This window comes from Phaethon aethereus (assembly GCF_964289735.1).
Source record: "Phaethon aethereus genome assembly, chromosome: 6".
Taxonomy (NCBI): Eukaryota; Metazoa; Chordata; class Aves; order Phaethontiformes; family Phaethontidae; genus Phaethon; species Phaethon aethereus.
Genome location: NC_138580.1, coordinates 28,231,307 through 28,255,530, shown reverse-complemented (window position 1 = coordinate 28,255,530; position 24,224 = coordinate 28,231,307). Strand labels below are relative to the sequence as shown.

Below are 24,224 nucleotides of genomic sequence, written 5' to 3'. Positions count from 1 at the left end.
TCATTTATTTTTGAACTCATAGGAGTTTGATTATTAGGATTAAGCAGACTAGTTGAAAGGTGAGTTTTAAGTAGATTACAGAGGATATTAAAAACATGTAATTAGCCAGATAATCATTATCTTCCCTTTGTGGAGAAAGGGGTGAAAAAGTCAGACTCAGAAGAGTAGCTTAACCATCATTCTTTAAGTTGCCATTTGGAGGAGCAGCCCTACCACAATGCCAAATGCTGGCTACGAAGGAGTCTAGGCAGACTCTGCGTCCAAAAGCAGGATGGCAGGAGCTTACAGAAAAAGCTATTACAAACACGACCCTACCACCTCTACCAGCTCTAAACCTACCCTTTTCTAAGTAGGTCCTTGGTGCCCAGGGAGGGTCCTCCTCAGCATATGGATCGCTGTACTCCACCACAGCTGCTTCCTCCTCCTCGTAATCCTCTGGAGGTGGGGGTGGAGGTGGAGATTCATCGAACACTGGCTCATCCACAGGTGGTGGTGGGGGGGGAGTATCTGAAACTGAAAATAAGCAACAGTATAACCATGAAAATGTCTCTAGAACCATGGTAGCAGGTTGAAGCAGTACTCCCTACCCCAGTTAGTTGCACTGGCCCTAATAGCCCTAATAATAACTTGTGGAAGTACACTAGAGCCAATAAAATTCAGAGAAGGAAGGATCAGGTTCCTCCAATAAAATTATTTCCTTTTCCTTCCTTTCACAATTTCAGACAAACTTGCAGAGGCAGTAGAGAAGGCAGAATTCTGGCAATTCTTTCATCCACTCAAAACAAAAGCCACATCCAGTAATAAATCATAGCACAAGGAAGCAGCAAACTTACTGTTTTCTTGAACTCTGGCCACAAATCCCATTAGCGGTAACTGTGGAGTTACCTGTAGGATGGAGGGGGGAGGAGGAGCAAGGGATGCTGCCACAGAAATTAAAAAGAGAGAGGCATTCCGTTAGAAACACAACAAAGCAGCAAACAGGAAAGTAGACATCATCACCACTCAGACAGTGTAGCAGTCTGCTAAGAAGCTGAGATAAAAAGGCTGACATTCAAAGACAAACAGCTCAAGTGGTTTAAGCACATTCATAACCCTTACTTCAAAGAGATTATTTTCAAAATTTCCAACCCATCTCTTTTTCATAAGATTGTTTCTGATCTGACTATGAGAGTCCCGTAAGTTGAAGTTTATCGCTACAGCAATGTACCACTTTAGGAACAGACCTAACAAATGTATCAAGAGGATTCTCTCCCTATAATCCTCCTCCTTTCAAATCAAATTGATATTTATAGAGGTAACAGCATCCATGAAGCCTTAGTAATAAAAATGGATATATCTAGTTTTCTGCAAAACGTAGGCCAAAAAAAACATCAAATGAGGCAGTTATTTTAGGCAAAACAGAAAAAGTTGCCTTTGACAACTGAGCGCACTGGGAAGACACCGGACTTCTGACCTTACTGGTAGAACAAAGCGCCCTGTGCTGCTGCTGAGCAACAGGGCCTGTTCCAGAGGTGCTGCCTCCTTTCCTTCCCGCCCGGCTTTGCAGACCACTGCGCTGAACCCTGAGCAGCCCTTCTACTGGTACCAGAAGAGCTGTCTTTGTACAACACAGGCGAATTCACATTTAAAGAATATACTATTAGCCAGTTGCAAATGTTGTAACACTGAACTGTGGTTTAAGCTAGGAATGAAAGTTTCAGATATCTAGTTAAGAAAAAAAAAGGTTAACTAGCTTTATCTAGTTTATCACTTTGCAAGAGTAACGCAGCAATATTCTTTAGGCACATTACAAGATTATTTTTCAGAAAGCACACCTCAGGAAAACCACAACTAAGTAATTTTCTTGTTAGTGGTGGCACACAGAAACATTTAGTCATGTCCAAAAGAATGACGGAAAAAGGTCTACACTTCATGTACACTGGTACATTGTACATTTATTTACCTTGCAGAACAGCACTAAATACATTTCAGACTAATTCCAGAGCCGGTAAGAAAACTGCCAGGTATGATGTAGTATTTTTCACAATTAATTCACACCATCATAGCAAATGAAAAGAACTCCAGGGCATTTAAAACTCACGTCTCAAAATTTCTTCTTATTGCTTATTTCAGTAACTATTATCTGAAGTGCTTTGGATTTCTTCTGTCACTCACATTCACATTCCTTTCACAACCACACACCCCAAACAAAAAACCCAGAACCAACCATCCTTTTTGTTGCAAAAATATCCTTGTACCTCCATATAAAGCAAGCTCCATTATCTCACCATTTAATTAGTATTTCCTGAGAAAAACTGAAATACATTTCTAATTACAGCTTCTTTGACTTGAATGACGTGACCTCTAAGAGTATTTATTCCTTCAAGTGTAACCACAGTAGCTGGAAAAAGATTTGGTCTTGCATTTTTTCAAAGCAGGAAAATATTACTGAAATGCAGTAGTATTCATGAATTCAGCATTCTTGTGCAACTATGAAGTCCCTGCCATTTTAATTACATATGCTATAAAAACAATTGGCTTCAAAATGTTTCCTCCATTCAATGTCAGATGCATTCACACAATTCATATCTATCATGAGACCAGCTGCAGTTTCCTAGGTCCCTTCAGTGCGCTTTGTTTGTATCCTATAGATATTTCTTTGAAAGAAACAACAAGGCTTTCCATGTAGAAAAATAAATCTGTCCAGACAAGCAATCCAAGCAAATACAAAAAAAACCTTAGTTTAGTTTGGGTCCTGTAGTTTAATCAAAACAGTGATGCTAACACTAGCTGACATCATTCCTTGTTTATCTTAACCAGTTGGTTTGGCTTCAGTCTATGCACAGTGCAGGGACTATTATATTATATTGTCTCTATATGGTATATAATGACTCTAAACCAGTTTTGACCTTTAGGAACCAATACAATAAATATTTTACTAATAATGACTTTGTTTATAAAGTGCATCAGAAAAACTTTACCTCTGCTGTCTCAGAAGATGAGATAAACAGCTTAAACGTTCCCTCCCAGCTTCCTTCCACATCGACCATTGGCAGATTAGGAGTTCATCTACACAGTTGCTGTAAATTGATTCAGAAATGCTCAGGAGCACCTTCCACTACATTACTTCAGCCTGGTAAGAATTCAGCTATATAAACAGTGTGTGGTGCAGACCACCACCTCGATACTTGGCAGCTTCTCCCATGGGGTTCTTAGCCTGTACAGAGCTCTCTACTGCTTAGATACTGGTACCTAAGATTGCAAAGTTAAAACGCTCATTACTTGGCATGGCTGGCAAGGGTGGCTTTGGGACAGACACATGCTGAGATCATTTAGGGTCTGCCATTTCTTAACATTTTCTTCTCAGTTGTTAAAAAGGTCTCACCATGAAGGAAATTATATTATCTTAGAAGTGGTGTTCAAAAGAACAGGGCAAGGCAAGTATCTTTCATCCTCCTGTGAAGTGAATAAACAAAAATTACTATGCCAACACACTAAAAAATGGAAGGGGGAAAAACAGTACTGCTTTATTGCCAAACAGCCTGCAAAGAAGAACAAGCCATAGCTGGCGCACTCCTCTGCCTGTTGTAAGGTCTCTTTTTCACCTCGTTTGTGGTTTCTCCCTCTTTTCAGGAACACTGAGAAGCAATCGCGGCCCGTGTCCTGTCACTACTAACCCTGCTCCTTACAGACACAACAGCCCTCTGTTCGTAGGGTCTTCATCAATTATGCATGCTTGAGCATCCTCTTCTTTCAAGGTACAGGCCAAAAAAACTTGGTTTAGTATAACTGCAAAAGTTAATAAATTCTGTATTCTGCTAGGTATACAAAAAAAGTCTCTTACTACAACTGCTTATTGATGTTCTATCAAGTATGCCAAGATAATGGAAGTATTTTGCTTGTGATTTACAGCGCAAGTGACTAATCACCATAATCATTTATCTTCTTTTTGGGTACACAGACTGAATTGTGGTTACGTAACTTATTTAAAGTCTATCTGGCATCTTCTGTGATTACCTATTAACAATGCAATGGTAGCTTGCAGAGAATTATCCCTTTGCTAAAGCAGAAATGCGCAGCAGTTGTCAGAAACTCTCTGGATATACTGAAAATCCTCTTTACTGCAAAGGTAATCCTGAAAGGTTTCTTTTATTACTATTACCCTTTCCTTCTTGCCTATTCCCCTCCAGCCTTCAATATGCACATAATGTGCTTAACAGATACCATATATTTCAGGCAACGGGGCTTCAATGTAGTCATATAACCTCCTCCACCCCCCATCCCCAGCAGGACTGTCCATCTCCTTCTCAAGTTAAGCACACACATCTCTTTGCAGTGTCGCTCACAAGCAGTAATATTTGAACCTGCTCAAATTCCTTAAATGCAGGCTACAGCATTTGACCTAATTCCCAGTTCATTGCTCAATTAAAAAAAAAAAACAAAAAAACCACACAAACACCAAAAACCACCACCACAAAACACATTGCAAGTCAACATGCAATATTCCTAACAAGGAACGCTCAGTATGCATCCTGCATCTTTCTGTAGCTTTGTCAAAAAAGAAAGTCTCCCCTACTGTGGTATCAAAACCTTCATGTCGCACCACAAGCACAGGGAAACGGACTCCTTGGATGAAAAGCTACTACTGCGTTCTGCCCGACACACAGGACACACCACTCCTCGTTAGTATCTCAGCCTGCTTTTTAAGACAGGTCGCCCATTAGAATAACATCATCTGTGGACTTAGCAGATGACACAGCTCCTTTGCACTCCATACCAAACACCACTGATGTCTCTTAAGGTGTCTAATGCTTGCCCTTGCGTAACAAGTGCAATTTCCAGAACTGTCCATTAATCAGAAGGAAAAAATCATACAAGATAAAGACTGATTAATGAAGAATCAGTGCTCTGGTGCAAAATCAAATACTCATCCCACACCAAAGCAGAAACATGGCACACGGGATAGTAAAGGACTAAGGCTTGTCTAATAGGAACTGTGACATCAAAAGTAATTTATTTGTCAACAAAGCCAGTATTGTTTTGAGCTGCTTGCCATAATGGAAACTGAACGCTCTGTACTCGGACTGCGGCTTTGGCATGGCTACCAGCAAGATACTGGAAGTTACCTGAGACTAACTGCAAGATCTGCAATGGAGACAGAACATTGAGATTTCAGAGATCTGAAGGCCATGCCATTCACCACTGTGGTGAGTTCAACAGAGCAGAAACACCTTCTTACCTGGGTTCTGGTTATAAAATGGTCCTCCGTTCATCTGGTTCTGAAGGCTTGTCTGTGATGTGATCGAAGGAGGACGCCGATATGGCAAAGATCCCCCTATTGTTGGGGGGGTGTGTCGAGATGCAGGCCTGTTCATGCTGTAGAACTGAACTGGGTGACCTAGGTTAGAAAAAGAAGTGTATTAGCAAAGAGATGAATGATGCCTGCCTTGTTTATATCTGCATTCAAGATTCAAAGGATCTTGTTTTTTTTAAGACAGCCTGCATCCTAGGAGCAGCCAGTCAGTTTAGCTGCCAGACTGGCAGGACACTGGATGTCTCAATAGCAACACAAAAAGTAACTCTCCCAACTGCCTGTACTCAGCACTGCTCACAAAAGCCAGTATGACAATACAAAGGTGTCTAAGCTACTAAGTTTAAAAATGAAAGTTATAACTGTAGCTAATGAAGTTATCCATTTTATATAGCATATTATAAAAACTTCTTGCAAATTTAGTTATTTATAAACCTGCAAAAAAATAACACTTCACAGCCCAGCAATCAAGCAACATACACATACAAACTAACTGTATGCTATTTCCAAGATTCAGAGCTGTTACCTTCTACAATTGAAAAACACAGTATTAACGATGTTAGTGCTGTTCAGGAAATATGCAAAGAATCATCTGGGGAGAAGAGAAATGTTAGAAGCTGCTTGAAGGATGGAATAAATCAAATCATACTCAAAAGACCCTTGTTCAGGGAGCTGTCAATTGAAACAACTCCTTAAAAACTTGCTCTCCATTTCCTGTATCAAAGTAATTGACCCTAAATCTAAGCAAGCAATAAATGAAGCAAGACCATTAAGCTATCTGCTGTGCTCACATAAAGTTCTCTGGCTTATATACTCTATATAACAGTAAACTGGATTTGTTATACCCATATAGGTTATTACCCTCTCGAGCTGTTCTGCCTTCACCATTTGTGCTAGATGTAAATTTCAGAGCTCTCAAGAAAACAAGGGAAGAAGGCGTGGTTACTATGGTTGAGGAGGCATGCATGCAGGGAAGTAAAGAGGGAAACAGAACAAATAAACATGCAATTTTTTAAAAATCTGCATTGTTCTTCACTATGTTTTGACTGCTTTGCAAAACTTCACACTAGGTCAGTAAATAAAAGGCAAGTCGCTTGCCGTGTTACTTTCTTATGAGAGCAAAAACATGAACTAGAGATTCACATTCCTCCTGCTTTGAACAGATACGTACATCTCAAAAAAAGCACTTTTTACAGATGAGGGAGAAGAACAGTTAACGAGCAATCCACCTAGTATACAGGCTCTTCCACATTTTTCATAATGTGTCCTTCCCATGTGTTTGTCTCCCTGTTACTTAATGCACTGATAGAAACTGGTGGTGACTGGAGAGAAGAAACAGGGATAAGAGATCCTTAAGGACCAGAAACTACAACCTCATAAACGGTAAACTATCCAGTCTCTTCAAGTATTTTATTTCAGGGAAGCCATGCAAGCAACCTCACTATTAGCACAGGGAAACAAAAGATCTTAAAAATAGTGAGTAACCTGAAATTTCTTTTATGGAATTGTGAATGTATAGCCATTAAAATATTAATCTGTGCTTGATTTTGACTTGTCAAAAATACAGAAGCAATATGGCTTAAGAACTAGGATACTGACAGGACATCAAACGTGAAAACTGACTGAGGCCCTGTATGACAACAGCTCATCTTCTAAACGTGACAGTAGTTTAGACATCAGGATCATCTTCTGATAACAACATTCATCACAGTTTGGAAGCTTCTAGTCATAGTCATGAATTCTAGTGTAGGTATTTTCCAATTTTATATGAACCACAGCACCTTAAACTAAACATGATTTCAAGAATGCTTCTGGCACCTTGTGAAATTCTTACCGAGAGACACCAACAGTAATGAACAAACAAATTCACACCATTGTCATCAGCCTCCACTATAATGAAAAGCAACAAGGCACATAGGGAGCTATATATCAATCTGTCTCTCTAAAGGAGATCTTCACGATGCAGGTGTAAGTCCTCATCAAAAGCTGATACAGAACAGTGTTATGGTTAGTAAGTACTACATGCTGCAACTTCAGCATGTGAGAAAATGAAAAAGGTAGTGTGATTTCGTAAGCATGAAAAAAAGCAAGTTACAATATACACCATCAGTACTACCTATTAAAAAAAATGCTTATGCTTTAGTACTATTCTGCATAATGAAAACTTTTATTTTACCTGACATTGAACACAAAAAATTGCCCTTTTTATCAGTTCATTGAAAAGAGACTTTTCATTTCAAAGCATTGAAGAGACAAGTCATATGAATTATACTTAGCTAGATGAACTTTTTTTTATTCCATTACTGAAAGAGAATAATCAGGCCCAGAACTATCAGTGCTGGTTCCCCTCCTAAACATAATTATTCTGTGAGATACTCAGTATACAAACAGCAATAAAATGATCATGTAACGAATAACTATACACATGTAAAAATAATAAAATGATAAAATGAAATGATTGCTGTTTCTAGAACTAGCACACCTTCAGTTGTCTACTATAACCATTACCTTATAGTTGGGTCTTAGCAGATATTTTCTAGTTATTTAAAAAATAGTAATAATTTTACAAAACCCACTGCTTCTGAAGTAACTTTGAAAAGCCTTGGATCGTGATCACACCTGGGTTCCTCTGCCCACCAGCAGGAGCAGACACTCACCTGCAGAGGGTGTGGAAGAAACAGCAGGGGGAGTTGGAGAGGTGAAGCCATCAGCAAGGGGCTGAGCTCCTGCAGCAGCAGCCGCAGCATCTGGGGCAGCGGAGGAAGGGGCGGGAGCGGGAGGAGCGGGGGCAGGAGCAGAGGTAGCAGGAAGGGGAGAAGTGCCAGCGGAGCCAGCAGGGGCTAAGTGAAGAGAGGAGGAAGAGGTGGAGTTAATTAGGAGACATGTTAGCAAGGATTAGAGAAAGCCTTTGACTATTCAGTGTTAGCTATTTATTAGATGCATAGTATTTTAGAATGCACGAGGAGATGAGACAAAAATGGAGCTGTTAAAGAAAGGCTCATTCCTATGTAGGCTGTAAATGAGGGTCAAGCAAATCCACTTCTTCCTTCCAGGTCTGAAGGAAACAACCCAGAACTTTTCACTGAAAGCCATTACTTTTTGATCACTAGCACAGCTGCCTTTAGCTTTTGTACAAATTAGAAAATACACAGAAGACGAAAGCCAAAAATTTCCCATTCTTTAGTTCAGAAGCATCATGTATTCCAGATCACACTGCAAGCCAACTGCACACTCTTCTTCACTGAAAGGGCTGAGCAAAGGAAAAAGGAGGACTAAAATCACTTATTTCTGGAAAGTCTGGGGCGATTACATTGAACAAGTGTCTTTTTGTGACAACACAGTTAGGCTTGCATTAATGTACTAAAGATATACTCTGTGCCGGCCTCTCGTTACATCTAAGTTTTTAAAAGCATGCTTCTGTGTATCTGCATGAACAGACAATGAAAAAACATTTATTTGCTTAAAAGGACAAGGGAGAAGTTTCCCCCAGCCCACTGAAAAATGTGTTGTGTCCTACCTAGTCACATGCATGCAGCCAGGCAAAAAATTCTGATATACAACTTAACATATAAAAGAAGCATTAGAGAGGACACCAGGCACTCTCAGAGAAGATACTACCTGATTCAAACTCATACTGCCAATAGCAAGCAATTTTCAACGTTTGCACATTTCTGGATAATGAACTTTGAGACCTCTCTTGGGGTTTATTCAGCACTGTGTTCAGGAGACTTGCAAATGTTAAAGGTTAATGCCAAGTCAGAAAGAGGAACAGCAAGTTTCCACTTACCTGGATAGACGCTGGGAGGAGATGGTGTGGGAACAGCAATAGGAACACCCACACTTCCACTTCCACTGTTCTCTCGACTGCTGCTCCGACTACTTGGGTGGCTTCCTCCGCTACTCCCACTGCTGCTGTAAGAAACCAAAATAACCCAGGGTGTGAATATGCTTCTGCGCATGTTGAAGCGTAAGAGCCCGCATACAGCACCTTCCCAATTCAGAGGAGTAACAAGGATAAGAGAAAAGAAACAAGACTTATATAAACCTATATAAAGCTTAGTTTCCTAAAACTCTTCATTTGGACTACACTAAGGCTAACTGAAAAACCTGTTGTGTCAAACTTGCCCAAAAATGAAACACTTCCAGAACCTTGTTCCAAACCCGAAGTGTTTCAATCCCTACTGAGAAAATACAGACCTTTTTCCTCTAACTTAAAAAATGGGTAGACTGTTTAGACTCTGATTTATATGCTTTCATATGAGACTACTGAGATCTGGAAATTATAAGACAGTAAAGTAAAAGTCATATTTTCTTATATTTTAAGTCCATCTGTTTAGCCATCCTCAAGTACTTATAATTTTTAAAAAGTAAAGACTTCAAGGGAAGCATTTAGACCTGTCACATCATAAAACTATCACTAACCCAGAGAAAAGGCTAGCCTTCTGCAGAACCTTTGGTAATACAGCTTTCTTCTGTGTTTGAAGTTACCAGTATCCTCAAAATACAATGCCCTTTTTCAGCTACTCCATCTATAAATGTCAAAGACTGTTAAAAAAAAAAAAGTGAACTATAAGCATACTATGCAGTCCTTCCACATGTAGAAGTCAAGTTCCGTACACAGTCTTTTCCCAGTTTTGTAAGCATTTTGTAAAATAATATCACGCTCTACCTACTCGAAAGACTTCACAGTTATAGTACTTAATGAATTACTAAAATTAAGTGATAGGACTAAATTTAAGGTGACTAGGGGATTAAGTGAACAATCTTAATCTGATTCACTATTCTGGTTTTATTAGAGTGCATTCTTGTCATGCCAAATGACATTCCCAGTCCATATCATGAATTGGCAAGCTTTACCGTAGAGGTGCAGATGCATTTGATATTTATCATAGCGTTTTTTGTCCATATGCTTACACAATACTAACCACACTTTGTACAGGACTACACTGAGTACCTGTATGTGCGATTCCTCTGATTCACAGAAGCTGTTCTAACAGGGCTCTGTTGTGAGGGAGCCATATTGCGTGTTGGGCTAGGCACGTAGTCATTTGGTACCACCGGAGGACGTACTGGCTCCAACGTACGATAGGGAGAGTGACGCCTACACAAGGACAAGCACATTTCAGAAGCAAATTAAGATAACACAGACAAAACCAAAGATTTTTCATTCTTTAAAAGATAGCTACATACTAATCAGTAATGGGAGCTAAAAAGAAATGTTTTTCTATAAGTTTGCAGTATCTAGTTCATAGGATGACAAAAAACAATTAAGGGTGTTCTTCCTGTACTTCAAACTCCAGATGCTTTTCCTATTCATAAACTCTGTGTTGTACATCCCATTCTTGTTTTAAAAGTAATCCATATCTTGTTTTAAAAGTAAAAGTACCATGGTTTGCATGTATATACATAATCGCATACCAACCAACAACATTCATCCCAGTTATAACATCCTTTCCTGAGGTCAAAGTCAAGTTCATAGACTTAATAGGAAAGTACTTCTATCACATACAGCACAAATAATTAATGAGCAGTGCCACATACTCATTTTCCAGTTTTTTAGCACCACCTGTCAAAGCCACACACTTAATGACTTCTTACTCTCAAGCATGTAGTTGTAAGTGTCCTGCAATGATAAATAGGTTCCTGTTGGGAAAAGCTGGTGATGCCCACTGTCTTCTGGCAGAAACGTGCTAACTGACATATAAGGCATGATCGGTGTAAGAGGATGCAGATAGAGCACCTCTTGACTTTTGTGAATGGTTAAAACAAACAAACAACAAAAAAAAACCAACCAAAAAAAACCAAACACAAAACCAAAAACCCACACTACAGAAAAAGAAATAATCTTCCCTTTTTTCACTGCTGTTCACTAAAGCCATTTACATCACCAGTAACTGCGCTTACCCAATAGTTCCTTTTCCCGACATTGGTGGACTTGGTGGCTTCTGGGTGGGTGGTGTTGTACGAGGCAGCCCACCCATCTTCATATTCTGTGTGCTGACCTGCATGAAAGAACGGGGAGAAAAACAGCCTTCACTAAGCTCAGCTTCTGGGAGGAGAGACACTGAGATGCCTTTAGCAATTCACTCTAAGTGGGGGAAGGTTTAAACAAACAAAAAAAATTGAGAGGCCATGCATTTTATATGCAATTTCCACTCCGCTAGAAGTCAAGAGTTGCGCTCAAAGGACTCTTTATTACACAGGGTTTTTAAAAAGTGCATATACAGAAAGTGAATTTGCCTTTAGGCTATCGCATAAACATTAAACCACTGACAATACAGTCACTGTATCTAACTTGGTTAAACCTCCCACTCATCTTTTGAGATAAAGGCAGTTATTTCAGGTTGCACTACTGAATAGTAAATTTGCAAAAATATTTCTGAATACTCTTTAAAAACACTAAGGTTTATCTAATAGGTCACAATCTAATGTAATTCATACAAATATGGAGAAGTTATCTCCAAATATGAGCCATTAGTGTTTTAATGTTTTCACAGTATGACATCAAATTTTTTTACGATCGTATTTGTTATAAATATTATTTATGGATATGTAAACATAGAGAGAAAGCTATATGGAGAAAAATACAAAGATGTACTTTTTTCCCCCACCAAATCTTCAGCAATTTAATCTCTATGAATTGATAAATAACTGGATGGGGAGAAAAATACTTAGCAGTGATGTGATGCAATTGCAGTTGTTTCCTCCTCCTCTTTCAGGTTAAAATACTAATGAAGTAACTTTTATATAAGAAAATTTACTCTAACATCTTTTAAAAAAAAAAATCATCTTGACTGATTATCAGTCTACGAATCATAAACAATGTAGGCATTTTGCTTATCTGTATACTGCCAGGCAAGCACAGCTCTCTCAATGCATGCACCCTTACAGGATCAGTACATAGTCTTCTTACAAATCTCCATTAAACAGCCATGATCTATGTATGCTCTTATTTGATTAGACAGAGATATGCAACAAACCTAAATAAGTATTCTTACATCCCTTTTTCTGTTATTCCTGTCATGCTCTGTTTCACAGTGTTTCTTATTTCCAAAAAGTAAGTCTTGCCTACTGCCCCCACCATCTGTATAAAAAAGGCACAGTGATCAAGGCATTAAGAGTATTTGCGAACATCATTAAAGGCAAATTACTCCTTTAAAATTTGTCTATAACAACTTGTTTAAAACCCTGGCAATGTTTAGATCTGTGAATTTATAAATATTAAGAACAGCTTAAAGAGTAATATATTCAGTATTCTAACCCACTGAAACTTGATCCCCTTGCTCTAAACAATCCCAGTTATCACATTTTCAATTTGCTGGGAGGAAAAGAAAACCAAGTGTTGGAAGGGGTTTTTTGTCAGATTCAAAAACAGACGCTTGGGTTTAGTTGTGCAAGAGTGCTTGGCAATGTCAATTTAAGAAAAAATTCTCCTGCAGAGCATTATAAAGTCCTTTAAGCCAACTCTAAGCAACAAGAAATCTAAAGTTAGTTCAAGTGATGGACAAGGTAAGCACTGAACTACAACTACTTGAAGGGAAGAGGGAAAGTGTAAAGTGAAGTATATTTTATTCTATACACGGAACATTAAGAATAGCACAAAATCTGTAATTTTTTTTTAAAGTTGCAGCACCCTCTGTATTTCCTCTTTCATCAAAGACGGCTGTCTCACCCACCTACCTATTTGAGTTGTCCAAAAAAACACAAACAAGAAAAACCCACCTTAATTAAACACTTGCTATATTTTGAACAGTGCATTAAGCTTAGTGGGGCAGGGGTTTTGGGTGTCTTTAGATGACATCAAACTTAGACCAATCTGTGTGCTCCTAGACTTCTACTGAGGGGAGAGGGGAGGAAAGCCATTAATGCCCCCCTCTTGCAAAACTTTACTCTGTTGCCTTTTCCATCTTGCAGCTATGGTTGTAGAGATAAGTTTCCATACACAAATCCTCATCCACACACATCCCTCTTACAAACTTCTAAAACCCAAAGGAACCGCTAAGAACTCAAGGTCACATTTGCTGTGAAGTTTCAAAAATCTATTTTCTGGAGTAAGTTGGAATTTGCCAGAAGTTGCACTGTTTCTGGTGACAGTCCCCCTAGCTACGCACGGTTGGAATTATCCAGATGCAACTGGTTTAACTGGAGGGTGAAAGCAGAGGAATGCATCTGTCTGTTGGTGGTTGGTTTGACTGCAGGACCCCACAGATCTGCGGTTGGTTTGTAGTCAAGAGCTTGCAAATTCCTTTAGGAAACTGTGTGGCAAAACAGAGCCTGCAAGCAGAAGCACAAAGGAGTATCTCTGCCTTTGCTCACAACTGCCAAAACAGCTAACCACTGTGCTAAAAAAAAAGAAAAAATTAAAAGAGGTAGTAACGATTTGGGCACAAAGGTCAGAGAAAAAAAACGGCTGACTGTTCTAAAAGAAGGAAGACAACCCTGTGAACACAAGCAGTGCACAGGGTCTGTGCAGAATGCATGCAGGGGTTTTTCCAGTTCTTTTTTTGCCTCTTCCCACTGAAGAAAAAAAGTAGAAAATATTACCAACCAAAGTTACATGGAGGAATGCCAAATAATTCTAGGAAGATCTTGGATAAGCTTTTTTTTACTGGATACCTTGCAGAGCTTTTTACATGTGAATTAGCAAGCACCTGCACTACAGAAGAAAAATGTCTTACACCAAAGCTCTAACTGCCAGCACTGGAGCTGGAATTTTAAGTTTTGCTGAGAAAGAAACTGCATCAACAACTTAAAATAAGCAGATCCTTGGTAAGTAACACATCCTGGAGAATGCTCTGAGATCCAGCTCCACAGTAACAGCCGTAAAGAGAACTCTAAAGAAATGGACCGCTATGGACCATTCTGTTTAAAAAGGATACAATAGTATTTCATATTTTGTATATTGAGCTTACAGTGTCAGTTTTAGAAAAGTAACATCTGATGACTTCAGGACACAATACAGGACTAACTAAAACCTTTAGAAAATGATCATTTTAAGTTTAATTTTTTGAATAATTAAGACTTACTTGTCCAATTTCTATTTTTGGCTACTAGTTTTTCATCGATCCCAGTGATTAAATCAACTTCTTATGGTCCTACATATGACTGAGTTTCCTTCATAGTTACATTTTTATAAACATTTAACAGATTGAGCTTCTTTAGCACTCTACTGTGTAACAAATTTGTAGTGAAATAAACCGGTTAAAACTGAGAAATCCTGCAATTCATTCAATTCTTGAGAATGTTTTCATGAGCAAAAAAATCCACCGAACAAGAAGGGCAGAAATACATAGTTGGCCAGATACAAGAGCTGGTAATCAAGCATGCAAAACCTATTTGCACCAATGTACTGTGCGTTTACATGGCTGTAAGGCACTTACCTGCAACAAAGTTTTCAATCCATATTTTTGCTCTTCTGAAGTACGTCATTGTTAGTTCAATTACCAAAACACTGTGGAAGTTTTCAAAAATCCTGAATACCAGATATTCCACACAATGAAACATGGAAGACCTATTTTCTAACACCAAAGTTGGACTCAGACCAGAAATTTTTAAGTGGTGCTTTATGGTCAAATCGGATTTTCTAGAACTTTCAGGATGTCAAAAGAATCATCTTTTGCCCAAAATCTGTTAAGAAAAAGTGTCTCATCAGGGATGTTCCATGGATTATGTTCAGAAACTTCAAGCAGCTACACAACCTTCTTGAGCAATTTTATACCTGACTCTAGCAAAAACCACCTTAGGCTGAATGAAAACTACCTTCCCATGCCTTGCTTCCTCTTGTTACCACTACAGGGAGGATGAGCAGATTTTTGGCCCACCATCTGCTACCTCAAAGTAAAGTCCTTTTCAGGCTGTGCTCAGCCACTCGAATACTTTGCATGTCTAATGAAACCATGTTTCTCAGTTGATTAGCCAGTTGATATAGAAGTAAAATGTCTAAATTTCAACCCTGTCTTGGCAAATGACCACAAGCAGAAGCTTCAGCAAGTGAGTTTACTTGTTCTTACCACATCCACCTACGTAAAGTAATTGAAGAACCAAGTTGGGTAAATAGAAAAAGGCTTAAACAATGTCATTTTCAGTTAATTTGCTGATAGGGAGACGCTACAGATACTCCTCTGACTTGTAGTTGGAATTTTCTTCCAAATCTGTTTAAAATTTTAAATTTAAACGGCCCAGACATAAGCACAGTTAGCCTTGCTACAGCTAGTCAGTTTAATATTTTAACTGTTAACTAAGACTAAGGTTTCTTTGCAGCCATTAAAAATAAATGCAGGCTAAACACTTCATACCCAATCTCTTGTGTGTGAAGTAAAATTATTATTCACACGGAACTAGGGTTAATAGCCTTCTTTTGGTTTTCTTCTTTCAAGCTGATGCACAGTGACTAGTGAGACTTTAAAAGAATAACATGTCCACTGAGAGGTGCTGCGCTGCTTTCTGCCTTTTTTTTTTTTTTTAATTTTAAAAAACTCCTCATGTTTTGGCAATGAGAAGTTGATTGACATACTGTGATTTCCCGAATCAAATTTCTGATCAGGTTCACTCCAGTAAAAATAAAGAAATATTTTAACTGGCACTACAACAAAAGATTTAATTTTCATTCCAAACCTATAAATAGAATAAAATAATTTTCTCTGAAAAGCTGAAAAAAGATATGCACAGATACAGCAGTTCACACATAATCTATAATTATATAATTTCAAAAAATTTTTTAGGATGATCATTACTTGTTTATAACTGCAACTGCAGAGAGTAAAAAAGAAAACTGAGTTTGCAAATTCTTTTTTCAAGATCACTGAGAAAACCATCATCCCGTATGAACTGCACCCAGAATAAGACATATGCAGCATCAGAAGTATCCATTTTGTGTGGATAGACAGAAAGAGCCAGGGAGGAGATACATTTTGAAATTCTCAAATAAAAAGCATTTAAAAACTATGTGACTTGAAATACTGTACTTCTCTCATAGTCATGTAAAAATAAATTTAAAATGACATGGGAGAAATCTGTCATTTATTAAACATTCTCCACTGTGATCAGATGTGCTACATACACTTACTAATACCTCACTAAAAGTACCATCTGGCCAATTCCATAGGGACATCACTGGGATATCTACGGGAATATCTGGTTTTACAGGCAATCTTTTCAGGAATGTGCAGGATTTTCTTTTAGCTTTTTCCAGTCATGGAAAATACTTAGTCATGAAAAGTATTTCACATCAACTTGGAACTTCGTTTAATTAATATACTCATACTACATATTAGTATTCTATGTTCTAAAATACAGTTCCTTCTCTAAAACTGTGGCAGCTGCTACTAAAACACCAAAAACTTTCATTCCCTCTTCCCCAAACCCCCAAATCACTTGCATTTCAGGGGGATGATGACATCATAGCACTCAATAAAGGCTATAACCGATCTATTCATTTATGTGCTACGAACTCCAATGTAGTATCATGTAACTTCATTTAAGTGCTTGTCTAATGCTTTTCATTGCTACTTCTGCAGTCACTAAGGCTACTAACATTTAAACCTCTTTGGGATCCTTGAGAATCTGACATACTTCAGTCCGAGTTCTTTGATGAACTATTCATTTAATATTTGACTAAATAAATCACTTAGCTTGTTGTTTTAGGGTTATTAAATATTCTACACAACTATCAAATTGGTGAAAATTTCCACATATAAGTGTCTCTCAGTATTTAAATAATGCTAGCAGTTTCTGAAAAAGTTAAGGATACTGCAACTTTAAAAAATAATATACAGATCTGAATTTGTTACCCATCTTTGAAGCCCGTTATCTGAGCAATCTCACACTGAAACATCAATCCCAATCAAATCATAACTTACACCGTATATAGGATAAAAAGAATATTACACAGGGGGAGGCTTATATTCAGCTGCTGTCTATTCACTGTAACTTTTTGCCTACACAAGGTTAGCACAACATTCCTTGCTCATAAAAGATCTGGTAGAGATGCTGAAGGCAGGCAGTATTTTGCCACAAAGATTTTAAAATTAATTGTGTTAGCTTCCTTACATAAATACATCAATTTATATGACAAAATGTTTATCTGCAATGAAGTCATTCAACGGAAGGTCTGGTACACAGGAGGGAGACCGGGTGTTGTTTTAAACAATCAGTAAGTAACATTCATGTTAATCATCTCCCCGTGTATAATAGTCTCAGAAGAATAAGAATGGAAATCCAGCCCTGGGGTTTCTTACCTTAAATCTAAGCAACCACTTAATGCATAAATGGAGCAAATAAAAGAGGTAAGGAAAAAAAGCATTGAAAGGTTAGTTGGAACTTCAGGATATGAAGAGAAAGGAAAAAGAAAGAAAAACGTTAAGCATTCAGCATTAACAAAATAATGTATCAGTAGATCATAGAAAGAGTGGTTAAAGCAGAATGTGTCATGAACAAAAGATTTTTCAAGCTGAAACTTTTAATATACATTGATCACAAGGCCTTTAGATTAACACCTTAAAATTAATGCTCAAACGCTTGTACACTGTTTACTCAAGTTCCTACAGTGCTAACAAAAAGTCAGCTTCTTTCAAAACGGAACATGAGATCTAAATAGATTAACTTCAGAGATTAATTTATTTGAGCTGTCAAAGAATAGCCTTAACAATACCCTGAGCTCATTTAAACTGTTACATACATTAGCGTATTTACAACTAGCTGAAATAGAAACCTCTAGAATATTAAGCTAATATGTGTTCTTTCCTAGCCAATGCTGTTCGTTAACTCTTAACTTGATGCCATGAGATATCTCTTGAACAAAGATTAGGGGCAAATCATTACATCACACCTTGTAAGAAGTACAGCACTCGATATGGATACTGCACCACATACCACTATTTTCTAAACTTTATATTAAGACATTAACCAACAGCAAAATCGTATTTTAAAGCCTAAGGGCTAGCTTTCTGACATTGTCCTACATCTTACTGGCACAATACCATGCATCTTCTTTCCTCATAATAATTTTTTCAAAAATACCAGTCTTCCCATTTGAATATCATTTGATCTGTTTTCAGTTCACCTAATTTAAACTTAATGTAAACTAATTTAAACTTATCACATTTCTTACACTTTTTGTAACACGAAACATTAAATATGCAGAATCTCAACAGTGGAGTATCCACAGTAACTACTCTGTTTCCTCCATTCAGATCATAAAGAGACCCTAATGTATTAAAAGAGAAACATAATCTCATTTACTATAAAAATCTCCTGTCTTTGAGTTTAAAGTTCTACAGATCTCTTAAGCAAAATGGTCTCTGCTTCATACAGCTACACTGGAAAACCTGGTCCCCCTGTACTGGCCATAGTGGCCAGTTACATCAGAGGACCCATGAGCAGAGACCTTTTCCTCAGCAGCATTGCCTGGTAATTACAGTGCCTTAATACACACCACTTTGAATGGATCAAACTTTTTTTTTCATCCTCTTGACTAAAGAACTCTTTGGAGGGAAGAACAGATTGGAAGACTTTGTAACTCAGGGAACATTTGAAAATATTGAAAGCAACTCTCTTTCAGACAAAAGGTTCTCTAGATTTTTGCAGCACTGTAAAGTCAGGCAGGGAAGATGATGAGGAACTGCTGTAATGATATAGCGGCACTTAAATTCTCTCTCACCTATTAAGAAACCATATTGTAGAGCACCTTTTCCTGAAGATGGTACGCACTGATGCTTCAAATTTCTGAATGGAAGGAATAGGTGCTCAAGTGCCTATACTACTTCTCTCAACATGGCATACTGGATTTCTTGGCCAGGAATGCTCCCTTTTTCTCCTATATTATTCTCTGTCCAGTTTGCCATCTTTCTCAGGGGTTGCAATGAATGCCTGCTGCATTAGCTCTTTGACTGTCCTGACAATACATAATTCTGGGTCCAAGTACTAGAGGGGAAACCCTTCAGCAGAAAAAGGAAAAAGAATGCAGACTGAGGCACCTCAATACTAACTGGAACTTTAATGCTATTTATGCAGTAGTTCCTTACGAATACTCACTTGAAGGGAAAAATGCCACAGCTCCAGCAATAGAGAGCTATAAACAGGCAAATTTAAAGCTCCTACCCCATTTCTTTTTTTCTCTTGGTTCTCCAGCTGGAGATCTAGTAAACTAATCAGTAGTTACTCAAGCAGAACAAAAACAACAGGTTCATAAGCACAACAGGCCACTTTCTCCCCACCAGCAAGACAGTGGTTCTTTCTCCTGTGCTGAAACAGGATTAACCTGATTGGAAAACATCTATAGACCTTAAGGATAGCATGATTTCAAGTTCTCTGCTTATTGTTTCACAAGTACACAATATTTTTTCATGTTCTAGATAAATATAGTACATCAAATACCACTTCTAAGATGTTTCAGGCATATCACAAGCATAACAAAGGGATGCAAATACACATTTAAGTCATCATCCATTTCATGAGCTATGTTCTTTCAGAAGAACATAATTCATTGCATCACAGTGAGTATGATTCTGCTACATTGAGGTAAGTGGGATACCAAGTATAATGGTTTAGAGCCAGTGCTAAGTAAGATAGTGCTGCAGAGCAATTAAAAACTAATCTTTAATGAGTTCTAAAATACTCTTTAAAACAAAAGTGATCATTAAAATATTAGCAACTGTAATCGTACAGGTTAATATGCTCCATCCATATCCAGAAGGAGTTCTGCTGACCTGCATAAATTCAAAATTTCTAAGGATTGGCAGTAGGTCTTAACACAAGACTGATAATTCTTTCCTGGTCAAAACTGTAGTTATTTAATGCTGGGTCAACTGAGGTTGACTCTTTTGGTAAGAAATAGGGGAAAAAAGACTTTCTGTTAACAAACAGGATGGATGTTGAGAAGACCTTGAGTAAAACTGCTTGGGAAAGATACTTAAATCGGATTGTTCAGAATTTGAATTTTAAAGTTTGGTTAAATAACCATTTAAATGGCTATCCAAGCAGACAGTTCAAATTGAACACCATAGGTAACCTAATGCAGTTAGATGTCAAGCAAAAGAAATTCTGGTGTACTTTGACTGGAAGAAGCATCTTACCTTACTGCTACTTAGCAGGTTTACGTATTTGTTAGTTTGTCATGTAAAAATGTCACTGCTTTGTGTTATTTACCTTTCTTCTCCTGGAACTTTAACACTGTCAGTGTTCTCATTTCCGTATTTGTTTTCCTGGCAGCACAAGTTAACAGTGAGCTCACACCTGCTAAGGACTGTATTTACAATCAGGATGTGCTTTTGAAAATGCATATCTAATCTCACACGTTATATTACTGCTGTTGTGTACACTGATCTAACACTTGCATACAACAGCCACCAGTTCTGTCTCAGTCTGATCTTTGCCCTGAGGTTCCTCCTTTTTTCCTAGTCTTAAAAGGGAGAACCAGCTAGCTTTGAACTTGGCAGCAATAATCCCATTCTGAAACCTCATATGGCACAAAAGTTGTAGAGAGCTCACTTTAATGAAGCACGTCACAGGACACGGGTATAACTGACCCTGTCAGAAAGAAGAAAAGGGAGCACATAATACTTCCTACGCAAACCCTTTCTTCGGGTGAGCTTCAATGTAAACCAGTGGCAATTCCAGCTGGATCATACTTCATGGTGCTAATTCAGGCAGAAAAGTGACGGTCATTAGCGTTTCAGTCTCTAGGTATATCCCTGGCAACTGATTAAAAAATAATAGCAGCATCACACAACTAGGTATTCAGAAGCATTTTAAAAGGTGAGACCCATAGTCCTGAATATCCTCAGAAATAAGATTCAGTGGGTTTGCAAGGTTTAGAAACATGGGGGCAAGGGAACAGGAAGGGGCAACTGCAAATTGGACAGGACTCCTCTTAAGTTTATAGACACACTGGCCAGGCAAGGAGAAACTGGTATATTACCATGAAAAGCATCAGGTTATTTTGCAAATAATACAAAGACAATGTATTTGCAGTTTGGCTGTTTTAAGAATATCACCTACCTTCACTCCATGTCCAATATCATCTAGAATTGTATAATCAATAGGTTTCCTGATGTAGCGAACTGGTCGCTCCAAGTTAGCTGGTGCAATGATTTTGTGAGTTCTTGAGGTGTTTTTGTTTGTAGTCAAGATACCAATTTCTCTTCTAGCAACTTTCTCTTTGTGAATGTCCACCGTCTACAAAAGACGCAGTGTATTTACTAACAGTGGTATGCATTTGAATAGTCAGTATAAAAAAAACCTGAATCAGTTCCAACGTTTTGAAGATCTCTGTATACTGTGCTAAACATATCACTAAATATACTTGATTACATCATCTTTGTTCAATTTACGATTGAACTGCTCACCTCTAAACCCACACTAATAGCTATGGGTTCTTTGGGTTTTCTATTACTCTCATGCTTTACAGTTCAGCAAAATTCCTTCTCCTTTCCCTTCTTAGTAGTTCCCATTAATTTACTGACACTGTTTTATACGATTCCTCCAATTATCCTTTTTAATTTTACAATTGCTCCCTAAGCTAGTCTTTGAAATAGTCTCCAGCTAGATGAAGTGTAAGGATACCTTCCCAAACCTTAACTTTTACGACCTGAAAAACAAGCCATAAGAAGGTTTTCTTACACTGTAGACCAGTTTGCTAAGCTAGGACTGGTACTCATATGATAGAATAAAATTTCACTCAGAAAACTCGACAAGGTATTTCAGCCATTACAAATCACTCATCACAAAGCAATGATTAGATTTTAGAAAGTGCTCAGTACTAATTTATCCACAATGAAGCCAGTGGTTAAATCCAGTGCCTTCACTTAGAATGCCTGAGGCCAACACTGAAAATTCATTGCCTAAAAACATGTACTTGAATCTTGTTTGGTAACAAGACTAGGAAAAAGTTACCAAAAAGTCTATCCCTTCCAGGAAAATAAAATCTCTTAAGTCACGGTGCATGGAGTTGCTTGCATCATTTAAAATAAAAATAATTCCTTGCTCACAAAACACATTTCTTCATAGGAAATTTGCCAGAGTTGTGAACAAACATTTTAGCTACAGGCTAAAAAGAAGTCAGAGAACAGCCAGAATCTCCACCATTAGGATTTCTAAACATTCATAGGATTTCTTGTTACCACTTTAGCTACATGAATGGCACCGGAAAGATTTTTTACAGTTAGGAGACAGGCTCTGTAGTAACTAAGGAACAGGTACAAACGAGAATTCATTTTCATTACACACACTTTTTAAATTTTATTTTTCTGTGGGTAGCGATTGGGGCAGTAGGATTGGTTACACTCAAGTAAGGGTGTAAACTTACAAAGTTTTACCCTTTTGTCTGTACTACTGATAGCGAAACAAGCAAAATGGACCCTGTATTACCTTGTGCAATCTTTACACCCTTTAAAACTACAAAAATTTTAAAAAAAAACAACAAACCACTTCCAAGAAGTTGTTTCTTCACATTCTTCCCAGAGAAGAATTTCCACAAATACCAGGGGCATTATATGGAAGCATAAGGACTACATAGTATTTCCCAGCAATATGTTTTCAAGATCTTGCAACTTCACTAAAATTAAGCACTGAATATAGCTTTGTCATGTTCATTTCTGCCTAGTACCTCTAGTACCACCTGCCTAGAACTGGGAGGTTTCTACTAAAGCTGCACAGCTATTTCTTAAAACAAAGCTACAGAAAAACAGATTGTTCAAGGTCAAAATGCATCGGCAACCCTCTCTTCGGAAAGCTCGACTTCGTTGAGCAATGATTTGAAATTTAATAGGGGTAGTTAAAATATCTGGGACACATCCTCCATTACCATCACAAAAACCCAGACAGATTTGGCCAATATATAAACTCTATAGAAATTCATGGTTCATACAAGCTTAACAGAAACATGTATATTTCTATGACTACTTAACAACTAAACCACTCTCCAAACAATTTTGCCAAAGTCCTTTCTGAAGCTCCCTGCAATGACCAGGTCTATATACCATCCCCCAGTGCAACAGTCCAGATCACATCTTCACAGCTCTTACAATATTATTGACTGTACAAGCACAAGTGCATAAGCATGTTCCAGGCCAGAATACCAAAAGTGTACCATTCTGTATCAGGGTAAGATTCAATATTTTATCTTCCGTCACAAGTTTTTATCCCTTCTCTGTGCCAGACCTTTGCTTTTGCAGCATAGTGAATGGAAGGAGACGTTCTGGAACAAGTAGCAGTCATACCAAAGAGATCGTCTACAGAATCTTCACCTCATCTGTTGAGGAGCTAGAAAGCACATGCTTTCCTAATAAACTAACAGTGTGTGATTGCAACAACTTGGAGGACAGTCTCATGTTTAATACAACTGAAGAATTCAATCTCTACAATTATCTCAGACTTCATCTGTGATCTAGACATATCACTAGAGAACTGCAGAAACATTACACTGACTCTTGTATGCTCTTTGTCTCACAGCCCTCTGATACCATTTGCTAGAATGTTAAACCACCTCAGCTGCAACAGCACTTGTACCGCCGATGCTATATGATGTTTCAAATGTACTGAAACGTCAAAACCTTATGGGTCTGAATCTGGTCATACAGAAGTATTTTATGCCTTGGACAGTACATTCTCAGAGCCTTAATTTCAAACTACAAATCAGAGAGAAAGTAAAGTAATTAGTGCAGTGTTAGCAAGACCACATCTTCCTTTCTCTGCATTTCAAATGCTTCACCTCTGCAACTTTAAAGACGTTCTTTTAGTATTTTCTTATGCAATTATCTATAAATACAATATAAGTATAGATATTTAATGCACATGTTATTGTAGCAATGGCATCCTGGCATTGTGGAAACTTGTTTCCATGAATGAAAAGCGTGGTTTTTAAATTATTCATAGGAGTTGTGAGTACAACTGGTTTCCTTAAGGAGTATGGTGATCAATGAGGCATGACTACAGTAAC

The 24,224-nt window shown here is 37.9% G+C and overlaps 1 protein-coding gene across 43 annotated transcripts in view; it reads right to left on the bottom strand.

Annotated features, from left to right (window-relative positions):
- Positions 1-24,224, bottom strand: part of ABI2 (abl interactor 2) — a gene marked incomplete at both ends in the record, with an annotated part of 67,303 nt that overhangs the window by 4,969 nt on the left and 38,110 nt on the right. For 2 of the 43 annotated variants that reach the window (XM_082001697.1, XM_082001672.1), the window contains 8 exons: positions 340-513; positions 5,219-5,377; positions 7,948-8,130; positions 9,078-9,202; positions 10,245-10,391; positions 11,195-11,292; positions 17,527-17,544; positions 21,287-21,463. In XM_082001697.1, the coding sequence (XP_081857823.1) occupies positions 340-513; positions 5,219-5,377; positions 7,948-8,130; positions 9,078-9,202; positions 10,245-10,391; positions 11,195-11,292; positions 17,527-17,544; positions 21,287-21,463 (1,081 nt within the window). Of the gene's footprint in view, positions 1-339; positions 514-833; positions 921-5,218; positions 5,378-7,947; positions 8,131-9,077; positions 9,203-10,244; positions 10,392-11,194; positions 11,293-17,526; positions 17,545-21,286; positions 21,464-24,224 lie in introns of all 43 variants that reach the window. The other 41 variants (XM_082001700.1, XM_082001676.1, XM_082001667.1 and 38 more) reach the window with 33 other exon arrangements.